This window comes from Scardinius erythrophthalmus, assembly GCF_964197995.2.
Source record: "Scardinius erythrophthalmus genome assembly, chromosome: 3".
In the NCBI taxonomy this organism is placed as follows: Eukaryota; Metazoa; Chordata; class Actinopteri; order Cypriniformes; family Leuciscidae; genus Scardinius; species Scardinius erythrophthalmus.
In genome coordinates, this window is record NC_138223.1 from 6997614 (window position 1) to 7010358 (window position 12745).

Genomic DNA, 12745 nt, shown 5'->3' on the forward strand with positions numbered 1-12745 from the left:
AGAAAAACGCCCTGGTACAAAGCATCTGGTACATCTCACGGACGATAGAATAAGTGGAGAACAGATCCAAACTAGCTTGTCATAAGATTTGGTTGTAAAAAAGAGGAGGTCAGGAACTAGAGGCTCGACTGACCTCCTGAATGAGAGCCCCATACAATAGAAAGCATTGGATAAGAGGTGAAGGCAAAAGCGCACCTTATACTTCAGATAAGCCTATTGGTTTATAGAAAGCCAGCTGCTCACTTGGTAATGAAGGGAATAGCTCCTAACCCTGATCTAGCTAGATGGACTGACTCCTTTCAGCCTGAGGTCTATATAGAACCCTCCAAGGCTATGACCTTGACCATCCGACACATGCGATGGAGGATAGAATACCTTGAAGAATCTTAATTATTACCCACCGGCACCTCAGTACCGGAGTAAAAAACAATTCAGAGTGGCTCCTCCAGTAGTAAGTGAAAGGGGGCAGCATCACCACTCTTCCAGGGAGTAAGATAAACAGGAAACCGACTCATTAGATTCTTCTATATATATTATATATACTCACACATATAATATATGTCATCCACAGGACATGATGGGTGCCAGGGATACCCCATCAGCCTGATGCCAATAAGCTGGACGAAAGGATTTATCCTCCAATCTACTGGAACATGGAGTTTGAGTGGGAATGTCCCTACATATACACCCTTAGAGGCTTGCGGAGGGCACTAAGGCCGCCACAGAGGCCCTAAGCATGAACGGGAGGTCCCGTTAGAGAGTAGGATGGAACACCAGAACTGAAGCCAGTGGGCAGTAATAACACTGGGTTCGATGCCCTCCCTAACTTAATTGTTTAGTTCCTAGTAGAATGAGGTTCTAGAATGGCTGTCCTAACCACCTCAGTGGAAAGGCAACCTGATTATGGATGGGACCCCCTCAGGGGCCAGACCCATAGTCTCCATAACTCTGGTCTGGGATGAAATATTGTACCCTCAGCCTGGGACAGAAGATCTCTCCTAACAGGAATTTTCCATGGAGGACTCTCCAGGAGACTATTAAGGTCCGAAAACCAAATTCGGGCCGGCCAGTACGGGGCTACAAGGAGTAGTCTCACTCCGTACCTCCTGACCCTTTCTAGAACCCCAGGGAGCAGAGCGATCGGGGGAAAAGCATACAGAAGTGACCTCGGCCACCTCTGTACCATGGCATCCAAACCCAAAGGAGCTGGATGTGAGAGAGAGTACCAGAGCGGGCAATGAGAGTTCTCATAAGAAGCGAACAGGTCAACCTCCGCCCGGCCAAACTCTCTCCATATAAGCTCAACCACTTCAGGGTGGAGCCGCCATTCCCCGGGCCTCAGCCCCTGCCTCGACAGGATGTCTGCTCCCATATTTTCAACCCCAGGAATATAAATGGATCTCACAGAGAGAAATTTGCCCTGGGACCAAAGAAGGATTTGATGCGCAAGTCTACAAAGAGGGCGAGATCTCAAACCTCCTTGGCGGTTGATATACGAGACCACCGACATATTGTCTGTCCTAACAAGAACATGATGGCCTCTGAGGTATACAAGGAAGTGCCTCAAGGCAAAGAATACAGCCAACATCTCCAAACAATTAATATGTAATGAGAGATGATGGTCCTTCCAAGCACCTCGGGTGTAACGGCCCTCCATAACCGCACCCCAGCCCGTGAGGGAAGCATCCGTAGTAAGAGTTCTTCTCTCACATGGTGCTCCCAAAACCGGACCTTGAGACAGGAACCATGGTTTCTTCCACATGACCAGAGAACGAAGACATCTGTGCGTAACTCTGATCGTGCGAAAAGGGTTTCCCAGAGGAGAAAAACCCTTGTTCCTGAGCCACCACTGCAGGGCTCTCATATGAAGCAGACCAAAGGGAATTACCGTGGAAGCTGCAGCCATAAGCCCTAAAATTCTCTGAAAATGTTTTACAGTGATAGCCTGGCCTAACCTGATACTCTTCATTGTGTTTAAAATGGTTTCAATACGAGCGGGAGACAACTGTGCCCGCATCGTGACTGAGTCCCACTCTACTCCCAGGAACGTAGTCCTCTGAAGAGGAGTCAATGAACTCTTCTTTACATTGAGTCTCAGCCCCAAGCACCTCAAATGGTTCAAAACAACATCTCGATGTTGAATTGCCAGTTCTTTCGACTGAGCTAGAATCAGCCAGTCATCTATATAATTCAGGATACGAATCCCCTGAAGTCTCAAAGGAGCAAGGGAAGCATCCATACATTTAGTGAAGGTGCGAGGTGATAAGGCTAGGCCGAAAGGAAGAACTCTGTATTGATAAGCTTTTCCCCCAAAAGCAAATCTAAGAAACTTCCTATGATGTGGGATGATGGAAATATGAAAATATGCATCCTTAAGATCTATCGTTACAAACCAGTCCTCGGATCTGATTTGTTGAACGATCATAGGTATAGTCAACATTTTGAACTTAAATCTCCTCAAAGATTTATTCAATACCCTAAGATCTATAATGGGACGCAGCCCACCATCCTTTTTTGGAACTATGAAGTACCGGCTGTAGAACCCGGAATCCCTCTGCTCTAAGGGCACATATTCTATGGCCTCTTTAGCTAGAAGAGTCTGAACTTCATCTTCCATCACCTGAGCCTGATCAGGAGCTACCAGTGTATGAATAACGCCACTAAACTTAGGTGGTCTAAACTGGAACTGGATTCTATATCCCTTCTCAACTGTATTCAGGACCCACTGAGATATATTTTGAAGACCTTTCCAGGTGTCTAAATAATCTACTAAGGGAATCAGTCTCTCAGGACTGACCTCAGGTGCTATATTCACATCTTTATTCTTTTCCTTATTTTTGTATTTATTTTTATTATCGGTGACCTGAAGCAGTTTCCTGGCAGGAGCTAACCGAATAATTTTTTCTACAGGCCTCGTGAGAGGTAGCGAACGCTTTAACCCACTAGATGTTATAGAAATATTTTGTGTGATACGTTCGCTGGAACTCGATGCGTCCCGAGGCGCACTCGGCGGCGGGAAGCAACATCGATTTCCTGAGGGCTCCGCGGAGCGAAGTTTTAAAAATCTCACGCGGAGGGGGATGCCCTCAGAGGCCTGGGTGTCCCGTCATGGCCTCTTAGCCGAAGCCTTCTTCGCCTGAATAACAGTCCTCAGATCTGTTTTCGGCTTAGAAGACTTCGACTGAGGGTGTTGCTTCTGCCTCCAGGCCCCTTGGGGGGGAGCACGAGAAGCAACACTCTCCTTCTGCCTCAGCAGGTGTGAGGAGCTGGCGGCGGCCTCCTGGGACTGCCCCCTGGCAGCAGACCCACGAGACCTGGAACGACGGCGGGGGATAAGTTCTTTAAATGCGGCTGACTGTCGCTTCGCCTCCTGAAACCTATCGACGACTTGGTTGACTCCGTCGCCGAAAAGGCCAGAAGGCGAAAGCGGGGCATCGAGGAGACAAGCCCTGTCCTTGTCCCCGATGCCCGACAGATTCAGCCACAGGTGTCTCTCCGTAGCTACCAATGCTGCCATGGAGCGGCCGATGGCGCGGGCCGTCTCCTTGGTAGCACGGAGAGACAAGTCAACCACACGACGCATCTCCCTGATGTCATCGTAGGCGACCTCCCCGCTGTCGTCCACCTCTTTGAGGAGGTCGGCCTGGTATGCCTGCAACAGCCCCATTGTATGCAGACAACTACCAGCCCGACCTGCCGCCATATATGCCTTCCCTACCAAGGCCGATGTTGTACGGCAGGGCTTGGAGGGAAGCGTCGGAGCCCGCAGGGATGATGCAGCGTCAGGGGAGAGGTGCGACGCAAACGACTCTTCAACCCTGGGCATCATCCCATAGCCCTCCTCCTTAGCACCCAATATGTTGGAATATAAATGAATATTGGGGCCAGATATACGCGAGGAGAAGGGCTTATTCCACGATCTCGACACCTCAGCATGGAGATCGGGAAAGAATGGCAGGCTCCGACGTAGAGGTTGTGACCGAGGCTGCAGGAAGCGCTCATCGAGCTTACTTTTTACTGTCGCTTCTTAATGCGGCTGACTGTCGCTTCGCCTCCTGAAACCTATCGACGACTTGGTTGACTCCGTCGCCGAAAAGGCCAGAAGGCGAAAGCGGGGCATCGAGGAGACAAGCCCTGTCCTTGTCCCCGATGCCCGACAGATTCAGCCACAGGTGTCTCTCCGTAGCTACCAATGCTGCCATGGAGCGGCCGATGGCGCGGGCCGTCTCCTTGGTAGCACGGAGAGACAAGTCAACCACACGACGCATCTCCCTGATGTCATCGTAGGCGACCTCCCCGCTGTCGTCCACCTCTTTGAGGAGGTCGGCCTGGTATGCCTGCAACAGCCCCATTGTATGCAGACAACTACCAGCCCGACCTGCCGCCATATATGCCTTCCCTACCAAGGCCGATGTTGTACGGCAGGGCTTGGAGGGAAGCGTCGGAGCCCGCAGGGATGATGCAGCGTCAGGGGAGAGGTGCGACGCAAACGACTCTTCAACCCTGGGCATCATCCCATAGCCCTCCTCCTTAGCACCCAATATGTTGGAATATAAATGAATATTGGGGCCAGATATACGCGAGGAGAAGGGCTTATTCCACGATCTCGACACCTCAGCATGGAGATCGGGAAAGAATGGCAGGCTCCGACGTAGAGGTTGTGACCGAGGCTGCAGGAAGCGCTCATCGAGCTTACTTTTTACTGTCGCTTCCTGCACCTCAGGTGGCCAGTCAATCTTTAATTTATCAACTGCTCTGGTCACAACCTCTAGCAGCTCCTCAAATGCAGGGGAATGGATGGATGCTTGTGTTTCACATTCCCCCGCGTCGATGCTCATACTCTCCAATTCCTCAGAACCAGAGAGTTCGAGCATCGGTCCCGCTACCGGGGCGGAAGAAGCCGCAACGCGGGCTTCCGCACCCTGAGCGGAACCACGGGAACTAGTCTCAGAATGCTGAGAAAGGGCCGAAGCCGTCTCAGCATTATCCACTAGATCCCGCTGCGATCCCCATGAATGCAGACGCCGCGCTGCCTCGACAGACGCGGGACCTGATCCACGAGGATCGCGGGGCTGGCCGGTTTCAGTGAACATAGCTCGCCGGGAGCGGAGCGTTCTCAGGGGCATGATCTCACAGTTAGCACAGACAGCGCCCTCGAGCGCTGCCTGTGCATGCTCCACTCCCAAACAAACTACACACAGCGAGTGTGTGTCACCCTCAGCGAGAAATCGCGGGCAAGGGGACGCACACTGCCTGAACTGTTTCTCAGCCATCACAATAAATATATATATATATAACTTTCTCACAGACAAACAACACCAAATAAGACAGACAAGTTGTACATAGAGCGCTTGCTGAAGACCAGAAGCTAACACTTCCTGGTTCCTGTGACCGTTTTATAGCTTCCGGATCACCGTCACATGCGACGTCACGCGTGACGTAATGACGTTGCACCAATCAAGATTGGAATAGTTGTATAGTAGACTTCAGACGCTTCATGCCGAAGGCATTCCCCAAAGTATCGAGTATCGATGCAGCGGGAGTTCCCTTTACGAAAGGGAACAATATTTTCTCACTTGTCTTCTGTCTTATAAAAAACATTCATTGGTTATGGCACAGCTGCACATTCATTTAAACGTGAATGCAATTGAATTTATGCTTCTACTTTAATTTCTGATTTTGTTTGTTTGCCTCGAAACAGTGTATATGCACAGTATATGCACATATTTGTAACATTCTATTCTATTCTATTCTATTCTATTCTATTCTATTCTATTCTATTCTATTCTATTATCCCTGCTATATAATTATTGTTAATGATTATTGTTAATGAGTATTAGAAAGGTCATAGTTTATAATTACAACCAAGTTAATACGCTTGTTGTTTGTGTTAAGGGGCTTTTAGCTAATACATTTATTTCTGTATTTTTCTATGATTTTCATTTTATAAAGAAAAATTGCACTGTGCTCAGCTTTGACCCACAGTTAATTGTGCTATTGAATTGTGTGAGTTATGTTTACAGATGGAGGCAGACAGTTAGCGTTAATAGGGGTGCCATAATGTCGCTCAATTTCTCCGGCCGATAAGGACCGCAGTGTGTGCGATGAGTTTTTGCCCTTCAGATGACTTTCTGATATATATTTTGATTAGCTCAACTTTTCCCCCCTTTTTAATTTTTCTTCAAAAGCACTATCATCCTTACTGTGAAATTGATAGCATTCTCATTAAAATATAGATTTATTACAATTGTTGTTGAATGGATTCCTGCTTTTTCGCCACCTTCTTTGCGAATTGTGTGCAAATGAACTCATCAAAGAGATGTTAATGATGCGAAGTGTTTCTCATGCAGGATGGGTTTCCAGCTGTGAATGTCAAAAGTGACTCTTTAAAAATGTATTTGAATGGTCTGTTGTTCCATTCACAGTCTCAACCTTTCCCCCCCTGCACACTCCACTTCCATCATCACGGAAGTGCTGAAAGAAAATTTCAATATTTCACTTTCACTCAAAGGAAGTGAATTTGTCATGTTTAAATACCCTTGCTCACTCCTGGGTTCATTTTGAATGCAGGGATGAGGGCTCTGAGACCTGGTGCTGGTCAGTGAATTTATTTGAGATATTGAACAATACACTGTCGAAATGTGCATAAATTCAACCTTTAGCTTGTCACTGGGTCAGTACCCTACAACTTAGGGACTTATACCCCTAAAACATGCATATTAACATGCCATTCCATACCTAAATTTCGCAGTCACTGTAAAAACCAATCTATAGTAACCAATATAGTAACCAATATACACTATAAGTGGCCATCCTTCACAAAACTTAACGTCTAGCACAGTTTTATCATTGGTAGGATATAAATGATTTCAATACAAGCATTTCAGTCAAATATAATTTATGCAATATGTCAAACCTTACCCACAGAGGAAAACAGCAGCAGTTTAAAAGTAACCCGATTACACGGTAAAACCGCGGGCTTGGCAACCTTACTATTGTCAAATGTAATTAATTCTATTGATGGCAATGCACATTTTTAGCATCATTACTCCAGTCGAAAGTGTCACATGATCCTTCAGAAATCATTCTAATATGCTGATTTGGTGCTTTAAAAGCATTTCTTATAACAGTTGTGCTGTTATAAAATATATAATGCATGTATATACGTTCACAAATATTTACAAATAACATTTTTTTTACAAAAAAGCGGCTAATTTTGTACTAGTGCTCAGATCCATTTTAATACATTTTATCCATTCTGTGTTGCCTTATAAAACTAGAAACTGTGGGGACTAGATTATATTTACTGAAGCTTTATTGGTAAGATCTAATCAGTTGTGTTGGTTCAGTATACAAACCCTCTGCAGATCTGAGGTGTTCTAACAGAACTGTCCAGTTACAGTATGTAAATTATAAAGTTACATTAGTTGATTATGAAGCGGTAGCCAGTGTCGGAATAATAATATTGCTTCATTAACTTCCTATTTGTTTCCCTTCGAGAGCGAATAAAACAGTACTAACCCATTTTAAACAGCTAGCCATGGTCTCATTCATCAGGAGGTTGTTGCAGGCTATGAACCGTAATATGTTTATAAATAGAATTTTTTTAAAGCAGGCTTACCAATACACACAATTGTCTGATTTCTCAGTAACTGAGGCTATTCATTAGAGCTCTGGGCTAGTAATAAACCTAGTAATATTTGTTACAGGGGAACAGGAGGGAGGGATTTGAAAGGGTCTATCAGCTCAAATATACTACCTCCACATAAAGCATATGTTCCCAATCTCTACAGACACATTGATATGCTCATAATCTTGCTTGATCTTTTATAAGCTCCTTAACTTGGGAATTGGGGTGATTTCGCTCTTAAATCCTGTTCTAAAAAAGAGATTATTTTCATTACACTGCTTTTATAAATCATATAAACAGGTTTCATAGAGAAGTCAGGGTTATATCCTTAGGATGTCCTTGAAATGAACTGTACATCTTTGATATGCACATAAAGTGTTTAACATTATTTATGCTGTGAAATAGGCTAAATGGCTCAAATGCAGCATGTTATTCACAAGTGAACACGATTCCTAATTCACCCTCTTTTTTAATTGTCACTGTTGTAGAAATCCTGAATGGCGGCGTGTACGTGGATCAGAACAAGTTCTTGTGCCATGCTGACACCATCCACTGGCAAGACATCATCAAGAACCCGCGTTCTGAACTTCTGGTTGTGCCCTCAAACAACAGTGGCAACACATGTGAGTGTTTGGATGAGTTTAATGATTTAAAATAGGCTATAATAAATTGATATTTTTCATGGATTGACTGAAATTGTCATGTACATTCAAAAAGTGCATTGACAAGCTAAATTTCAAGCTGTAACAAACAAGAAGTTAGTTCAAATGTTTTACCCCCGGTTTCACAGATAGTGCTAAATCCTAGACTAAAATGTGTGTTTGACCTGTTTTAACTGAAAGCAATGTGCTGCCATGGTTTGTCTCAAGATGCACACCAGTTATGTTTTTTTTTTTTTTTTTTTCTAAGACACGTTTATAACAGCTACTGAAATGCCCTATTTGAACTAAAGCCTAATCCTGGCTTAATCTAAGCCTTCTCTGTGAAACCAGGCCTTAAACATTTACAGCAATAGTGAAATATTGGTGAAAGTTTGAATTCACATTAAAATGTCATGCAACTTTTAAATCATGCATACATTTATTTATTATGCCCAAAAGTTCGGGGATGGAAAGAAAGTGTCTTATGATCAACAATAGAGTAAAAACAGTAATATTGTAAAAAAAAAAAAAAAAAAAAAAAAAAAAAAAAAATATATATATATATATATATATATATATACAATATATTTTAAAATTAATTTATTCCTGTGATGTAAAGCTGTCAGCATCATTACTCCAGTCTTCAGTGTCACATGATCCTTCAGAAATCATTCTAATATGCTGATTTGCTGCTCAAGAAACATGTCTTATTATCAATGCTGAAAACAGTTGTGCTGCTTAATATTTTTGTGGGAACCGTGATACATTTTTATCTGGATTCTTCGATGAATAAAAAGTTCAAAAGAACTACATTTATTTCCAATCCTTTTGTAACATTATAAATATCTTAACTGTCACATTTGATACATTTTAATAAGATCTTGCTGGATAAAAGTATTAATTTCTTTAAACAAAATCTTTCTGTCCCCTGAACTTTGAACTGTAGTATATTAAACACATTTATTATATTATAAATTTTTATTATATTATAAATATTTAGTAAATATTTCATGAATTTTCACTATTGTACAGAATGTGTGTGTGTGTGTGTGTGTGTGTGTGTGTGTGTGTGTGTGTGTGTGTGTGTGTGTGTGTATGTGTATGTGTATATATATATATATATATATATATATATATATATATATATATATATATATATATACATATAAACCTTTCTGCATACAATGTGGAATTACCAAATTCATTGCCTCAAAGAGGCTATATTCTGTACGAAATGTTTGCAAAGTTTTTTTTTTTTTTTTTGCAATCCCTGGAAAATTGCAGAATTGCTGAATTTCTTCAGTGTAATCACTTTTATTTGAAGTAATATTGTTACTCAGAGTCCCACTCAAGCACACTCTCTTGGTAATTATAAAAAAGTCAATTATATCTAGTCGGTGATAAAAGTAAGTGAGGACATTGTATGAGACAAATCCCAGAGCAATTAAAGTAGTTGTTGTTGTTTAGGATTAACGATAAGATGTATCCCACAGGCAGAAGGTGTCATCGCTCCTGTAACGGCCGCTGCTGGGGCCCTCAGGAGGATCAGTGCCAAAGCTGTGAGTATTTACACTCACAAGTATGCTTTATCAATTAACTTGCACAACAACACATACACACACACACACACACAAATTGTAATATATTAAGGCTTCCAGTGTGATGTGACCTTTGACCCTTTTGCAGTATTACATTATTGATTTCATAGCAGTGTGTCTATCAGAAATTACTGACATTTTAATTCATTCTGATGGGAAAAAAAAAATCTGTACAAATTGATACATGAGTTTTAGTATATAAGATTAAATTAGAATGACATATTTTTTTTTCATTATCTTAAAATTGAAAAAAAAATGTAAAATTAAATTAATAAAATAAAACATATATATAATAATGACATTAATACTAGACATTTTTCCTTATTAGGCTTAAAACAGTTGCTTAAAATAAAGTGTATATTATGGTCATATTAAAGTGCCCATATATGCTCATGTACAATTTGATAATTTTTTTTGTGAGGTCTGCTAGAATACATTTTCTTGATTTAAACAACATTGCTGCAGCACCTCTTCTCACCCTGCCTGAAATGCTTCGTTTTAGTTCTTGTCTCTTTAAAGCCCACCTTTCCGAAAAGCCCCGTTTGCTCTGATTGGTCAGCTGGCCCAGTCTGTTGTGATTGTTCTACCACTTAGACCGTGGGTCAGAAATGTACGGAGCCCCTAGGGGACATGGTGGTGGAAATAAATATGCGTTGGAGATTAATCTTTTGTAAATTAAGTCTTTACTACCTTTCTGAGGCTTGAAAGTGGTAGTTGCGTAGCTGTCAATGGAGGGACGGAAATCTCACAAATTTCATGAAAAAGATCTTCATTTGTGTTCCGAAGACGAACGAATGTCTTACGGGTTTGGAGTGACGTGAGGGTGATTAATTAATGACAGAATTACATTTTTAGGTGAATACCTTTGTCACAGAAATATTGGCTGCACTACAAACAAGATGTTTCAGGCAAGTGTTTTCTGTTGGAGAGATTCTCTTTCTTTGGCATGGTATTTTCTAACTTTGCAGATAATTTACATGCCCAAACAGCTAAATTACACAATATAGGAAAGGTTAAATAAAAAAGCATAATAAGTGAATTTTAATACACCAACATAAAATATTAATAAAAATATTAATATTATATATATAAAAAAAAAATTAGCCTAAAGCCCTATTCGGACGGGACTAGTTTAACATGGAGAGGTGGGGTAAAGTAATAATTAGCAGAACTTCTCTGTGATTTTAGTCCCGTCCGAATGTGCCATCTCAGTAATCATTCCGGACATGTCAGTAAAGATTACGGCAACTTTTACCTTCAGTAAAAAGGTCCGGAAAAATAACCTCAGTAAATACTAATCCTGTGCGAATAGAAATATTTCGTCATTTCCTGTTTAAAAGTAGTTTCCTGCGTTTTTTCAGATATGGAGATGCTTGAAAAAGCATTCAGTTGCGTTCTATAGACGCTGGGACAAGTCTGTGGCAAAACTCAAGTGTTTTCCACATACCATTCAGATCAGAAAGTAAATCGAAAGCACTTGTTAGAGGCACAAAACATCTTTTGGCGTTAGGTAAGCGCCTTTTACCAACACAATCCAATCTGAAGTTAATTAATACATTGTTCGACCAGACATAACTGTTTTATATATAGAAATATATATGTGTTTGTGCACGTGATATCAGGAAGCAACGTAATACGCACATGATGACAGGAGGGTGACGGCGATGCGCAAATCGAGTTACTCCTCCCACTTCTGCTAGTTTTACTGAGATATCTTATCCCGTGTGAATTGGTCATAAATATTACAGACGTCCTGTAGTAAAATTACATTACTCCATCTACCCTAGTAAAAATAATCCCGTCCGAATAAAAATGTACTTCATGTGGTAACTTCATATGTAAACTTCAAAATAACTTTTTGTTGCAGATTTGTATCAGACAAACTTGTAGCAGACAAATATTGGAATATTACTGTATATCAAAGTTTCACACACACACACACACACACACACACACACACACACACACACACACACACACACACACACACACACACACACACACACACACACACACACACACACACACACACACACACACACACACACACACACTCACCATTTTCAAACATTGAAACTAAATGAGTTCTGTCTGTAATGTAAAAACATTCTGAAGCACCTAGAGTGATTGCTCTTGGGAACTCACTGATCTTCTCTGGTGCTCTTGTGGCTCAACCTGTGGTGATGTTCTCATGAGTGGGTGGCAGACACAAAAGGAGGGACAGCAGGGGATGGCAGGTTCAGTTTTCACCACATAATTAGGTATAATTAAAGAGGATCCAGCTCCACAGAGTGTCACAGCTGATGAGGGGTTGCACAGTGTGTCTGACAAATAATAGATGTAAGGTTTTTGCTGTGTCCTGGTGACTTTTGACATATTTACAGAAAAGTAAAAACACAAAAAACTCCACAGATGCGGAGAGAGCTTAACTTTTGTCTTTGTGGTTACAGTGACAAAGACGGTGTGTGCAGAGCAGTGTGATGGACGCTGTTTTGGTCCGTACGTCAGTAACTGCTGCCACCGTGAATGTGCAGGAGGCTGTTTCGGACCCAAAGACACAGACTGCTTTGTATGTCAACTCTTCCTTTATTTTTCCCTTATTATGCATGATTTTTGAGTGTAATAAAGGTAATAAAGGTAAACTCTAGAAGGTGCAGGCTGATAGATCCTTAACTCATTTGGTAGCGATCACATCGTCATCTACATAGCGCAGCTGATTGGTTGCTGTTGCATCAGCGGCCAATGAGCCGCAGCTCAACTTTCAAACAGATACCGATAGTGTTTCTATTATCAGTCTGCAGCGCACTTTCAGAAACCCTCCACCTTCCCCAGCTCCACCTGTATAGATCTGCTACGGGGGGGTTATTTAATGTATG

The 12745-nt window shown here is 42.0% G+C and overlaps 1 protein-coding gene across 1 annotated transcript in view; it reads left to right on the forward strand.

The window, feature by feature from the left end:
• Positions 1 to 12745, forward strand: part of LOC308688530 (receptor tyrosine-protein kinase erbB-4-like) — a 163237-nt gene that overhangs the window by 113058 nt on the left and 37434 nt on the right. The window contains exons 4-6 of the mRNA XM_081361656.1: positions 8119 to 8253; positions 9765 to 9830; positions 12320 to 12438. Of these exons, the coding sequence (XP_081217782.1) occupies positions 8119 to 8253; positions 9765 to 9830; positions 12320 to 12438 (320 nt within the window). The remainder of the gene's footprint in view (positions 1 to 8118; positions 8254 to 9764; positions 9831 to 12319; positions 12439 to 12745) is intronic.